Genomic DNA, 13,768 nt, shown 5'->3' on the forward strand with positions numbered 1-13,768 from the left:
TGTCGTGAAACAATTATTGATGCTTTATTATTAATCTTCAATAATAATTTATTACAATTAACGAATTATTAATGAAAAATATAAATATATTTAATCAAAAATTTTTAAATATATTTTTGCATTTTAATTTATTTTACAAGATGCGTATATAACATTTTTTATTGCGATAAAGGGTATAATAAGACAAATATGATATACGAGCAGCCACTTTTTTATTTCATTTTTATAAATACATAATACATATTTACAAGTTTTTTACAAAAATTTTTATAAAAATGCTCTAAGATTGGTCATATTCATGTAGGTACCTGCGGAAAATTACATAAATGCGGACTAATTATACCTAGAATGCGGATGTTTTCGGAGCCATGGATCAATAAAGCTGCGAATTTACATATTTTCGCCAGTGCATGCCCCGCACGATTAAAACTGGCGAATGCGGTTAAATTAGCCACGATAAGTAAAACGTAGAACATATCTCGGGTTAAAAAAAAAAATCGCAGTTACACGGAAATCATTATTGTTACATTGGCAATACCTTCATTGAGGTTCGCGGCTTCTGTCCATTTCTCTCTTACTCTTTATCGTAATGCATACCATATTTACATATACGTTACGTATTACTTGTCAAACTGCATCGTGCTGCAGAACGACATAACATTTTGAACACGGATCGGTCTTGGAATCGTATTACGACTATTCGCCCGGAAAAGGCTATCTACACTTAATTAAATCGCCATTGCAGTCGCAATAAATAACTTACCAGTAGGTAGTAGCAAAACACATACCACTGGTTTTAATAATTTTTTTTTTTTTTATAAATTCAGCGGAACGCGGGCTCGCTTATATTTACCGGTCTTTTTATAAACAGATATCTCGACTGTAATACCGGAGCGGATCGCAACTCAGCCTCGCTCGCTTTGTTCTAGGATTGCACTGTCGTACACAATGCTTTCTGTTGCTATTAATTGTGCACACCTTAACGTTACTGCCACGCAAAGGCGTGAGTACCCGTAATATAATGCACCATAAAATACGACTTGCACTTTCGTAGACTTCATTATGCAGATAACGGACGTTCTTGTTGCCGTATACGGGATTATTATGGTGTTAGATAACAAGACCACAAGTAGAGAGTATAATATCAATTTCAATATTAATGCCGTTGATAATAGATTGATTGTAAATAACCTTTGAAGAGATAAGAAAGTGTGGATTTCATTTACTGTATGCTGTTTCGTAGAATTTTCATTTTTTTACGTAAATACTTTATGAATTATTCACTATGCTTTGAGAAGGAACTGATCTTTCTAAATTCTTTGTTATCGTATACTGACACATACTTACATTATTCTATTTATATTGTACTAATAGTTTTTCTTATCTTGAGAGCTTTACATAATCCAGCAAAATTAATGAATGATAGAAATATTCTCATGCTTTTAATCATGAATAGAAAAACTATTGTTAAAAAATTACTTTAGATTCGTCCTTCTTTCAATGGCCACATATAACGCCGCGAATTTATCACCAATTATGTAGAATCTGGGAGACGATCTTGATCTGACGTCCAAAATCTTGACCTTCTTTAAGTCGTCATCTTTTTGCTATCGTTCGATATTTAGTAGTAGAAATAAGTGAAGTAACCTGCAACATATAGATGAAAATTCAATTCTTTTCAAATATTTTTATGCATTTGGAACGTAGATGTATAATATTATATGTAGATTACGTGTTTTCAATGTCTTCAATTGTCAAAATGCATCAGAAAATAGAAAGAGAGAGCATACTTCGGATCACTATTCTATCTTTTTTTAACGTTCTTGTCAGATAAGCTGTCCTTGTCACGCCAACGGTAATTTAAAGCATGCTCTCTCTGTTCAATTTTTAACATATTGAGCTGAACGCGCAGTCTATATATTATACATCTATGATTTGGAGTAATACTAAAATAATATTTTTTGAATTCGGTGACAGAATAATCGATTATGTCAAGAGATATTTCCAAATTGTTAGATTTAGACAAAATTTATTTCTTATAAATTTATCGCGGCTATATTTCTTATCGTATATTTTGTAAATCTTTAAGCTATGCTAGAACGACGTGTGGGTTTAAAGAAACTATTCTGATCTGTCTATCTGTCGTTCCGCTCGCAAAACTGTAAGAAAGCAAGGGAAAGATTAACTTTTGTTTTTCCAACTGCTTGTACTTTCGCGCTCGGGATGCTTAGCAGATTCCGTCAGATTCTTCAGCATCGCAAGTAAAATCACTTTTAAACTTTCTCGATTTTCCTTACGCAATCAAATTTTAATTATCTCTTTCTCTCTCTTTTCCTCGGGTGTTTTTCTCATTATCTTTATCCTTCGATATTCTCGCGTGACTACTCGCTATCGTAGAGAATTCTTAAATTTATCAGCGCGAGATTCGTTCAACAGTCCGTGTGATTTCCATCTACGATTGCTATCGCCGAAAGCCTCGGAGTGCTAATACCCAGAGCATCTGAACGTCTCTAATGAGTAGCGAGGGGTGATACCACTTCAAAGCTGCTAATTATAAGACCCTCGTCACCTTGTCTCTCCACCCGCCATGGCAGCACTGACCCCATCCCTTTCGTTTCTACCCTTTGATTAGTAGGTGCTCGCTTTTCCGGCCCCCTAGTGGTGCTCTCTCAACTCTCTCTCTCTCTCTCTCTCTCTCTCTCACTTTCACACATGTGCGTTAGCAAGATCGTACGCAGTGTCGATAATAAAGTCGACCGCGAAACGAACGAGGGATTCGAATGGAAGCCATTAAGGGGACCGAAAAGAGTCTGCTAGTTCTGATTAAAGTCAATTTAAATGTCTCAACAACGAATGGTAGCGTTCAGAAATAATCGTCAGGTAAATGGTGGCGAGCGAATTCGGCTTAAAAATAAATTGCACGATTAAAGCGCGAATTTTGCTATTTCCATCGTATTTCTGATATTTATAAATGATCTCATTGATTTTATATTAAAAGATTCAACGTTATGCAAATTACAGAATTTGACGTTAAACACATGCATGACTTTTATTTGTTTGTATTATGATTTATTGTCCAACGATGTTAAAATATTTGCTGTATAAAATGTAATTAATTTATTTAATATATAATAATAAATATATGTATAATCGATGACAAAGTGATAAATATCTCGTAAATAAGTTGCACTTTTTTTTAAATAAACAGAACGTTACACTGCCAGTATAATATTATTTGCAACTGTTTAATTAAATATATTAAATCACTACTCGTATTTTTACATCGAGTCGCTATAAAATTTTTTTACACATCCGTGCAACGTCTTTTCATTTCCAAGTTCTAAATTAATGTCCCGTGAAAAAGTATTTAACAGAGATATCGTTAAGTTACGAAAGTTTCTTCCCACAGGGAATACCGACGACGAGTTTTCGGGAAAATTCGCCCTCCTTCTTTCAACCCCTGATAAATTTCTGTCAAGGACGTTCGGAGGGGTCATCAGTTTTTGCGTGTTGTGTAATTAAATGCAGATCGTCAAGTTTAATGGTTATTAAAGGGAATAGCCATTTGATCCAGAATGTTCCTAGCTTCCATTTTGTTTGTTTAGTCGCACAAGATTTACAGAGTTGCTCGTTGTCGATATGAGATAATATTATGCGTAATTGGCAAGCGCAGACAAGAAGATTCGCACGCGCTCGTTTTTACGAATATCTCTTGAGTTTAAGAAATAAAAATGGTTGCAGAAATAATTCATGAACGGAAGTTGCTCGCACGCAAATTGCATCAATCTCGCTTCTTCTCATTTTATTAACCCGATTAGTACGTGTTTCAACGTCTTTCAACGATTCTCAGCGGCTTTATTTCTCCTGCCAGAGAATTAAATTATACTTTACACTCGTTATCTGCTAACGGGCTGGTTAATCTTCGAAATTGTCCCGATAAAGCTGCTACCCTAACTACAACCTCAGATCTTACTTTCAGGCTTAACGTTTCTCGCCCTTAATGCGCTACGATATTAATCACGGCTCGATTGCTGAGATTTCTCTCTCGCGTCGAGTTGCGTGTATTAACGAGTACGTAAGTATTATAAAATGCGAAATGTGCAGGTCTTCCCTCGATATTCCAGCTCGCGTTTCTCCATCCAGAGGAATTTATTTGCTTGCCACTCACTTCTTTTGCGCCGTACGCGAGTTTTATAATATCGTTATATATATATAGCAATAGCCCTCATTAACTTTTATAGAACCTGCGCATCACATAGCGTTGCATTATATTCACTTGATATGTTTTCTTATCTAATGCAAGACAACAAATGTCTAAAGAAATATATTCACTACTAAATATAATTTATGAACCTTTGTTCTTCGTTAAATCATAACCAGCCCTCGTAAAATTGGGCAATTATTTGCCAACGGAAATACATGTCGGTTTATGAGAATAAAGCTTGATTGCGTCGAGCCGATTGCAACAACGTACTTACGCATTACGCAGTTACGTTTTTTCTGCGTTTTTTGCATTAAATTTCGCAGACGCGCTCAATCGAAAGAGTTCTCACTCCTTTTATCGATCAATAATTACAAACTTGACTACCTGACTTCTCGAATAACATTGATCTTTCAGAAGACAGCCTGTAACGAATCCGATTAAAATCGTCTCTGTTGTTTTTTTTTTTTTTTTTTTTCGAAGACGTCATAACATCTGTCGCTTGCCATAGGGAGAAACGTAATTTTATTATTAATATAGTATTGAATTATGGGCAATCATTTATTCGAATATAAACATTTGTTGGCAAAATTTTTCAATAAGTTCAAACATGAATGTGTTATATAATTCTTCCAATCGACTAGATACATACTTTATCTTTATGCATGTTATATATCACTGTCTGACTTTCGCTTATGTTAAAAAAAAAAAAAAAAATCAGTTGGATCAAACTATCATGAATCAAAAAATTGCCTTTGATATCGTAATCAGAATTAAACGAGAAGGGACATGATTCGCGTGGATGATAAAATAAAGTGCTCGAACTTGACCGCGCATGACCGTCAAGTCTGATTCGGTCGGGTCAAAGACGAGCGTTGATCTTCGCGAGATCCTTTCTTTCAGATCTCTGTCTTTGCACAAGTATATGGTATAACAACGCGTCACTGACCAAAAAGGCAACCTTGTCGCCTTGTCGACCTCGTAACACCTGTTACGCGCAATGGAGTAACTTAAGTAAGGTTACGCGCAAAACGGGTTTAAGCCATACACGAGGCCACGTAGCGTCGAAATCGCTTTCACTGAAACCGTCGCGGACGCTCCAAGTGTGTTCCAAGGCTGAAGATTCATCGCGCGAGAAAACCGGTATCCAGCTGCGTTCGCGGAAGAAGGAAGTATAAAGTTCCAGCTCACGCTCCTTTTCTCTCGTGGCAATCTTTTTTTTCTCTTCCTTCCTCTCATAATGTCTCTCTTTATATCTCTTGATGAGTCTATTTCGATAACAGGTGCGAAGGACGGCGCGAAAAAATGAAAGCCGCGAATACGCTTAAATTACCGGAAGAGACGTTGCCTACGTATTACGTCGCGGAAATCGAGCAGCTGATTACGCAAGGAAATCTGTATGTATGTTCTACAATATGTTTGGGGTTTGTATATAATATATTCGTGAATATATGTAGAACTCGATCTCACTTTGTTCCCGTTTCGAGCAAATGACGGTAAATAACGATTTTCTTGGATATAACTGACAAGATAATGATCTAGCAAAAGTTTTCATTATTAAAAAAAGATAATTTAATCACCGTGACCTAATTATGAATAAGCGGAAACATTTATTGAACATTTACAAAATTTAATTATAACAAAAAAAAATATATATATATATATATATTCCGTTATATAGATTATAAATATAATTTCTCTATAAACTTACCTGCATGTAATGTTATCTATCTGCTAGAGTGCATTTCTGGCATGCTGACGGAGATTTACTGCAGTGCACGTTACTAGAGAGTGACTAAAGAACCCACGTACCACATATTAGTATTGCGTTTCGCTCTGTCGCGGTTTATCTCCTAATCGCGATCGCCTAATTCAATGGGAATTGTAAAATGGAAGTGACAAACGAGACGTTAAAGCTTAGCATGCTCGCAATTGCAGCCATTTATTGTAATGCTATCCCCACGTACAGTTTCTCGAGGATGTAAAAGGAGGAGAACTGATATTCTTGAACGCTGAACGATGGGATATCATTAGCGGACTCGCAAAATGACGTACTTGTAGAGATTCAAGGATTAACGCTAGGGGAAGTAACAAAGTCGACCTTCGTGAGAACGTAATGATTTAGGGTAATGGGAAAATAATTTCTGCGGTTTGCCAATTTGAATTCAATCGTGTGTATTCATCACACACAATCGGAATTACATAATTTTAATTTTTTAATAAACCAATTTTTTGTTATTACATAACATATAAAGGAAGAGATCGAAATTTGTACAACGATTATACGTACGTCAGCTTTGCAACGATTATTTGCTATTTTTTTTTTATTAAGTTACAGTGCATTTATATATTATAATATCTTAACAACTATGAAAATTGTTCAAACAGTCGCGCAATTCTTTCACAATAAAGGAAAAACCGCGTTAATATAGTCAACATCGGTTGAATATTACATTTGCACAATTTTTTTTTAATATCGCATTGAATTTCATTATATTATCAACGTTAACGTTTTATATAAGTTCGACGATATTAATAAACCAGTAATGTTATTATAATTACACATCGTATTTTTTTTCGCGACAAATTTACATAATTGACTAAAACACGCTCTTTACTTAATAATTAGTCTCGTATACATAGATATTCTTTTATCGCGTGATGTCATTGCTTTGGAATGTTAACATGCGTATTAGCTTTATGTGACTTCTCGAACGGTTCGCAATAATAATTACAGTGTTACACATGCACGACTACTTTGAGACAAAATTAAAATAAAATTAAAGTTCGGGAAAGGGTTGTGGGTGTAATTATCGACTTATTTTACAGATGACAAAAATAAATAGTGCTTATACAATATAAGTTGGGTGCAAAGAGGCGAACGAGGCATTGCGTGATGAGAGATATGTACTCTCTCTCTCTCTCTCTCTCTCTCTCTCTCTCTCTGTCTCTTTCTTTTCGTTGCATTCCATTATCCTTTCGCTTCGACGACTCTTTAAATTATTTTACATGCAGGGATTGGTCATATGAAGGCTCGCCGACTTGTATTCCACCACCGATCCCTTTCAACCTTCTCGTATCTTTTTTTTTTACTATTTTTTTTAAAATGCCCCTCCAAATATCTTTTGATTCTCAGAACCTGGTGAACGAATTACCTGCGGAGGGTGGCACAAATCCATATCCACTCGCGCCCACGATGACGCCACTGGTATCAGCCGAGTTAGGTGGCGGCCCAGGTGGGAATAATACCGGACCTACGGAAAGAAAACCATAGGTATTAAACGCATTCTCACAATCTCCTCGTAGAAGCTGTAATCGTTCTCACGATTCCATTCCATGTTCGTCATGATACAAAAAATGTAAGCTTTAGTTTACGTTTGCATTTTTTACCAGTACATTTTTAGAATTTTAAGGCAATGTTGAATTATATAAGAAAAAATATATATATAAGATTTTTAGCATAATTTTCACTGAAAAATCCCAATTATTGTTTCAAGAATATTAATCAACAATTTATAATCAAATATTGTAATACAATAATATATACTTATTAAATGTGTCTAATAAATTTGATAATTTGCAGATATATCAAACAGTATTACTTATATGTAATATCATAAATAACAATATACAGGGGGGAATCTATTATTTTTATCAAACTATTTGACAAAATTGAGAAGACTTGATTGAATTTTCAAATCAACTACAAAGATTATTATTGGTTTTATGTGCGATTGATCACAGAACAGAAAATAAACAATATTATTAACATATTAAGTATAAAAGAATTTCACAAAAGCTTGATTAAAAACTTCTATTCACGTAACAGAAAAATCTTTTTTATACACTATATTTTAAATATTGTATTTTATTGTTAGAAACACATGTAATTATAAAATATTATTTAATTTTATATAAATACACAATTGCATATGGATTATATTATTGTAAGATCTCTTAATATCATAATGTTTAGCGGTAATAATATTATAATTACCGATTACGTGCTCGTGTAAATTACTCCAACTCATTTATTATCCATTTAATACTTTCGAGAACTGACGGAAGCTATTATTTTAACAAATATAAACGGCATGTAATAATTTTACCAACGTTTAAAAGTAATTTTAAAAAGCAATTGTTCTCTTTAAAAGAAACCTTGTGAGTGAAAATTACTTCCAAATTGCTTTTATTTATCGTACTACTTACATTATTCAATAGAGCGCATTCAATAATAGCATCACGTTGTTACGTGCATGTTGGTGCATTAAAAGAAAGTTGACTTTGTCTACAGAGGAGCAGTGAAAATCCTTTCTAATACCAGGAAGTTGTTTTCTTCATGTATTACATTAATCAATTTGCTATAATATGATATATATATATATATGGAGATATTATCTAGATACATTTAAATTTATGAAAATAATTATTTTAACGATCATAACATATAGATGTAACACACCAGTTTTCGCGTCTTTTCCTGTCTATTATTTATGATCAAGTAGTAATAAAAATATGAGAGCTAACCGCACCTTCAATGAGTAATCGTTATGAATATTTAGCAGTAGGAAAACGGGCAATTTATTTGACTGATGTAGACTTCTGTTATCCCGATGATCGCAGATTCCTTGTCATCAGCAGTAGCCTTGATATGAATGAACGCGAGATAGATTGTCAGAAGCGTTAATCGTTTATAAAGTGCAAAATAATTTACATTTACATTTAAAAAGTTTTAACGTTTAACTACAAAAATTTTAAATGCATGAGCTAGAATAAGGAGCATGAATATTACAGAGTAGATATAGTAATAACAGAATAATACGTTCTATTAGAATTTCTATTGCGTATAAAACTTGAACGTTAAAATTTGCGTTGGCTGATTTGAATTATGATTTATATGACTTAAACTACTTGTTCAGCATTTCGTCAGACATATACTATGCTATATTATTTATCATACTTGAATTTGAACTTGACACTCATTCCGATGCCGTTACACGCATAATAACGCTGGAACTAGTTGCAAGAATCGAATATCCTGTTCGTGCAATACTGTGTTTATGCATCGTTTAAATAACATGAAGTTCAATCAACCTTAGAAGTCGAAGAATGCAACGTTAACATGATATTGCAATATTTTTAGAACATCACGTTTAATTTGTATGTTTAGAATTGTAAATAGTTATTATATTTTATTATATTAATTTAATTTAATATTTTATATTTAATTATATATATATATATATAATTATATATTTAAAATTAATTATATTAAAATAAAATTTTAACGTAAAGGAAATTATATTTCTCCATATATACATATATAAATCACATTTTATATGGCATTATAAAATTCACACAATATTTTCTATAAAATATTACCATATCTACTAATTGTCAATTATACCCAATACAGGTACAGTATAATTGACAGAAACTAAGTGGTCGATGCACTACATTATAAAAATTTTGCCATAATTTACGATGCTCACGATACATAAACACTAGCCTTTCCTTCCGTTACACGCGTACACAAGTACAAGTAAATTTCTAGTTAGTCTTGCTGTTCCGGTAAAAGTTCCATACCGTCTAAGCAAGGTATAGGTATTGCATTAACTGCGAAACTCTACAATTCAATTCGGTCTCGTTCTTCTCTATTGCAATCAATCGTTTGATTATACGACAGTGCACTTTACCAAGAACATTCCTTTTATATCTTGGATCGCTTTACGGTCGAGTGAATATACCCGTCATAAAAACGTTCATTGTTAGATTGTTAGTGTTGCATAAATGTTATATAAATAAACGCGGTACAAGTAATGAGAGCTGTAGTAATTAATCCCCTAAAATATTTCCGTATAATTTTTTTATCAACTTTATTTATTAGTTTTCTAACTAAATTTTACTCTAAAACCATTAAATAAATTTTCAGGATTACAACAATTTTAAGCTTTTAATCTTTAGTTTATTCTAATCATTATATGTCAACTAATTTAATTTCAAAATTGAGTTATGATTTGAAAAAAAATAAAGAAAATACTAATTATCCAGAGAACATAATATTTTTATTGCGAGTTTTTATATTAAAACGAAAATTATATATTGTTGTATAATTCTAGTTTTTGATTATTAGTGTTTCGCAAATATAATATACTGTGCCAAGATTTTTCAGATTAATGCTGCAATATATGAAACAATAATTATACTTTATTTCGTCTTTCGATAATCTAATAAATGAGAATTCGTTTCCAAAAGATATTTTACAAGATAGAACTTTCCAACGATTATGGAATTCTAGGGAGCAGTGTCAGAATGTCTATCTTTATTTCGTAAATGAAACGAGGCCGTTTCTTGTTGGCGTATGCAAATGGAAGAAAACAAATTATCGTAATGGTACGATTTTCAGCTTCCTGATAATAGAGGATATACAAGGGGAAAACGAACGCTTCCGAAGCATATCGTAAACTTCAACGAGCACTCGAGAAATCTAATAATAGCGTACAAATAAAAAAGGAAAGCGTAATTGTTTCATAGCAAGCATGCAGCTCCAGTAATGATATAGCAACAAATCATCTTCGAACTATGCAAATTGATGTAGCTGCAATTATAAAAGTGCAAAGGTTACCTCAGATAACCACATCAGAAAAGTTACATCAGAAGTCTCTGTGTATTTGGACAATTTCCCAACTTTATATCGTAATAAAACATTAATGATACATCCAGTAGTAAGTTTAGAAAATAAATATAATATAGGATGAGTCACAGAAACCTGACAATTTTCAAAATAAAATAAATAAATAAAATATAACTTAAATATTTAATTTTTAGTAGATAATAGAATATATAATCCTATTTGAGTATATTATTTGATCTTATTTATTTTTTACAATTAAAAAAAATTTTTGACATTTATGAAATTTTTTTTTCATTTAATTTACATTGTTTTAGTCTATCACGTAGATTCGCATCGCTGTTTGCATCATTGTCTTGTATAACTAATTAATTTAGTTGTAATTGTAATTTAATTTATAATGTAATTTTTTTCCTTTATATTGATTTGAGTTTGTTAATATACAGAAAAATTATAATTATAGTATATGGAACATACAAATAGCAAATGCGAATCTGTGTGATAGACTAGAGAATCTGGAACTAAATGTAAAAATTTTTTTTAATTAAAAAAAATAAATAAGACCAAGTAATTCTCAAATAGCATTCTATATGGTCTATTGCTATCTGAAAGGAAATAAATTTTTAAGTTATACTTTATTAATGAGTATTAAGTTATATTTTATTTCTTTATTTCATTTTGAAACTCGTCAGGTTTCCGTGACTCATATAAAAATTACATGTCAATACTTTATGTAACTTAATAAAATGCTAAAATTAATGTCATATTATCACTATTTTTTAAAAAACTTACCTCTATTCGATCTCGGATCCCTTACTGCGGTTTGAATATAAGGACTAAGTCCCGCGAAGAAATGTCTGAAATTCTGCGCCGAGACTGCTGTCAGAATAGCCATGACAAATGCGACTAGAATTATCTGCAAGTAAAAGTTTGTTCATAAAATCATTTCTCATATAGATACAAGGTATACTTTCTAAAGATTATATTAATTTTCTGTTTCCCCATAAATTTAAAATTAGATTTTTCTCTATACCAACCTTATCTATGATAACAAAAGAGATAATTATTCATGGAAATTTCTAAAACACATAAGAGTCTTAATTTATAAATTGTAGACCGTATTGTGAAAATTGTATCATGAAAAGGAAATATAATGTATGGGCTAAAAAACAATAGATCTCACAATAATGCTTAATCTTATACTTTTGAACTATATTACAAAGAGGTGCAATCTCATTTGCAAGAATGTTTCTTCACAAGTACACGATATTAGCACAGGACTTTATTAGCACAGGCCTAATTAAAAAATCTGTCTCAATGAACATTCACACATTCAGAGAATATACCGATGATTTAAATAGATCCAAATGAAAGAGATAGACGTAAGGAGCTAAGAACATACTTTATTCATTTCATATATATAAATTGTCGGCTATTAATTATAACAAAGTAAGAGATTTTCACGTAGTATCTAATCACTTGGATTCTTATGTAGCAATAGCTGACTGACGAAACTTGCTCTGCGTAATGCAAACAAGTAATCAAATTACCGCGAGGGTAATTTTATTCGCGTTACAACTATCGAAAAGTGACCGTTATTATAATAATTATCGGTATTTTATACCAAAGTCTCAGGTAGACCTGTCAGATGCTAAATAATGATACTATCTGCATAATGAACCAAGTACAGGCTTTAAATTATCGAGATAGGCTTAAAGAACCGGTAGAAATGTTGTACACAGTCTTACTTTGAAAACTGTATGTTGTGTAAAGCATTGGAATTACATTCCTTTCCCTACAATCAAACGGCCACGCGCTCCCTGATCTTTGAAGTTATATCGTCCGTGACGAAAGTGCGTGACAATTTTTACGACTGATCGCTAACCACGTTTCTAATATATAATTTTCACCGCAAGCCAAAGAAATTTACAACTTTATAATGCTACTTTTCTCTAAGCAGCTACTTTGCGGAATATTTACAAACAAAATATAGGTACTTTTTATAAAATCTTCATTTTGTCGGAAACAGTTTGACACAAAAGTGACCAGAAAATTAGATAAAAATTTTAAATCTATTGTATATTACATGAAAAATTTATTTAGAGTAATTTTATCTATTTTTTATTAATAATAATTTTGCTTTTAATAGCAGCAATCTTTATTATTCGTGATTTATCAGTTTTAGACGTTATAACTGTTTCGTGTTTAATTCTTCGTCTTTTGCATTACTATATGTATGTGTGTGTGTGTGTGTGAAGTCGTAAAAAAAATCCTATCTTAATCAAGGTATTGAAGAAAGTTACAAGGAGTCGGTTAGATTCGCATGATGCAAACTATATTCGCTTTGAAAATTCGTTATCGTGACATAAATTTCGTAATACTTGCGCAAACTCGAGAAAGGTGGATGAGATCTTCGAACCAAATTTCTTTTTCCCTCGAGATCGTTCTTACGTAAAGTATCATGTCTGATGAAATCATTATAGCCGATTTACGAACCTCTTGACGCCATTCGGAGCATCATCAAACTTGTCGAAGGACACCGTTCGTCGGATGTAATTACCAAGCCGGTTCTTGAAGTAATCGCGAATAAAGGTTATCTCAATCGGAATGGAGTGCAATACCAGTTTGCTGCCAGAGAGTTAGTTTGTCCGCGAGATTTCTATATCAAAGACAAGGTGAGCCGCCGCCACGGCCACTTTCCGCCTCTTTTTGCACGGTTTTCTCTTACCGGCGCAATGTCAAGGCGAATGTGCGCTCGGTGGTTTACCTTTAAAATTCGAAATCCGTACGTACCTATGCACGCGAAAAGTTTCTTAAACGGAAGTTTGTTGTTTATTTGTCGCATACAAGTAGACGTGTATCCGTTTCGCGCATTTAATATTCAAACAGGAATCTCGCGAGACCGACAATTCCTGTTATGTTATAGCTTTCGGATT

The 13,768-nt window shown here is 32.6% G+C and overlaps 1 protein-coding gene across 1 annotated transcript in view; it reads right to left on the bottom strand.

Annotated features, from left to right (window-relative positions):
• Nucleotides 1–203: 203 nt before the first annotated feature.
• Nucleotides 204–13,768, bottom strand: part of Wat (worker-enriched antennal transcript) — a 28,913-nt gene continuing 15,348 nt past the window's right edge. The window contains exons 2-4 of the mRNA XM_072911283.1: nucleotides 11,625–11,748; nucleotides 7,357–7,455; nucleotides 204–1,647 (exon numbers count right to left, since the gene is read on the bottom strand). Coding sequence (XP_072767384.1) covers nucleotides 1,622–1,647; nucleotides 7,357–7,455; nucleotides 11,625–11,748 — 249 coding nt within the window. The 3' untranslated portion in view covers nucleotides 204–1,621. The remainder of the gene's footprint in view (nucleotides 1,648–7,356; nucleotides 7,456–11,624; nucleotides 11,749–13,768) is intronic.

This window comes from Anoplolepis gracilipes, chromosome 1 (assembly GCF_047496725.1).
Source record: "Anoplolepis gracilipes chromosome 1, ASM4749672v1, whole genome shotgun sequence".
Lineage (NCBI taxonomy): Eukaryota > Metazoa > Arthropoda > Insecta > Hymenoptera > Formicidae > Anoplolepis > Anoplolepis gracilipes.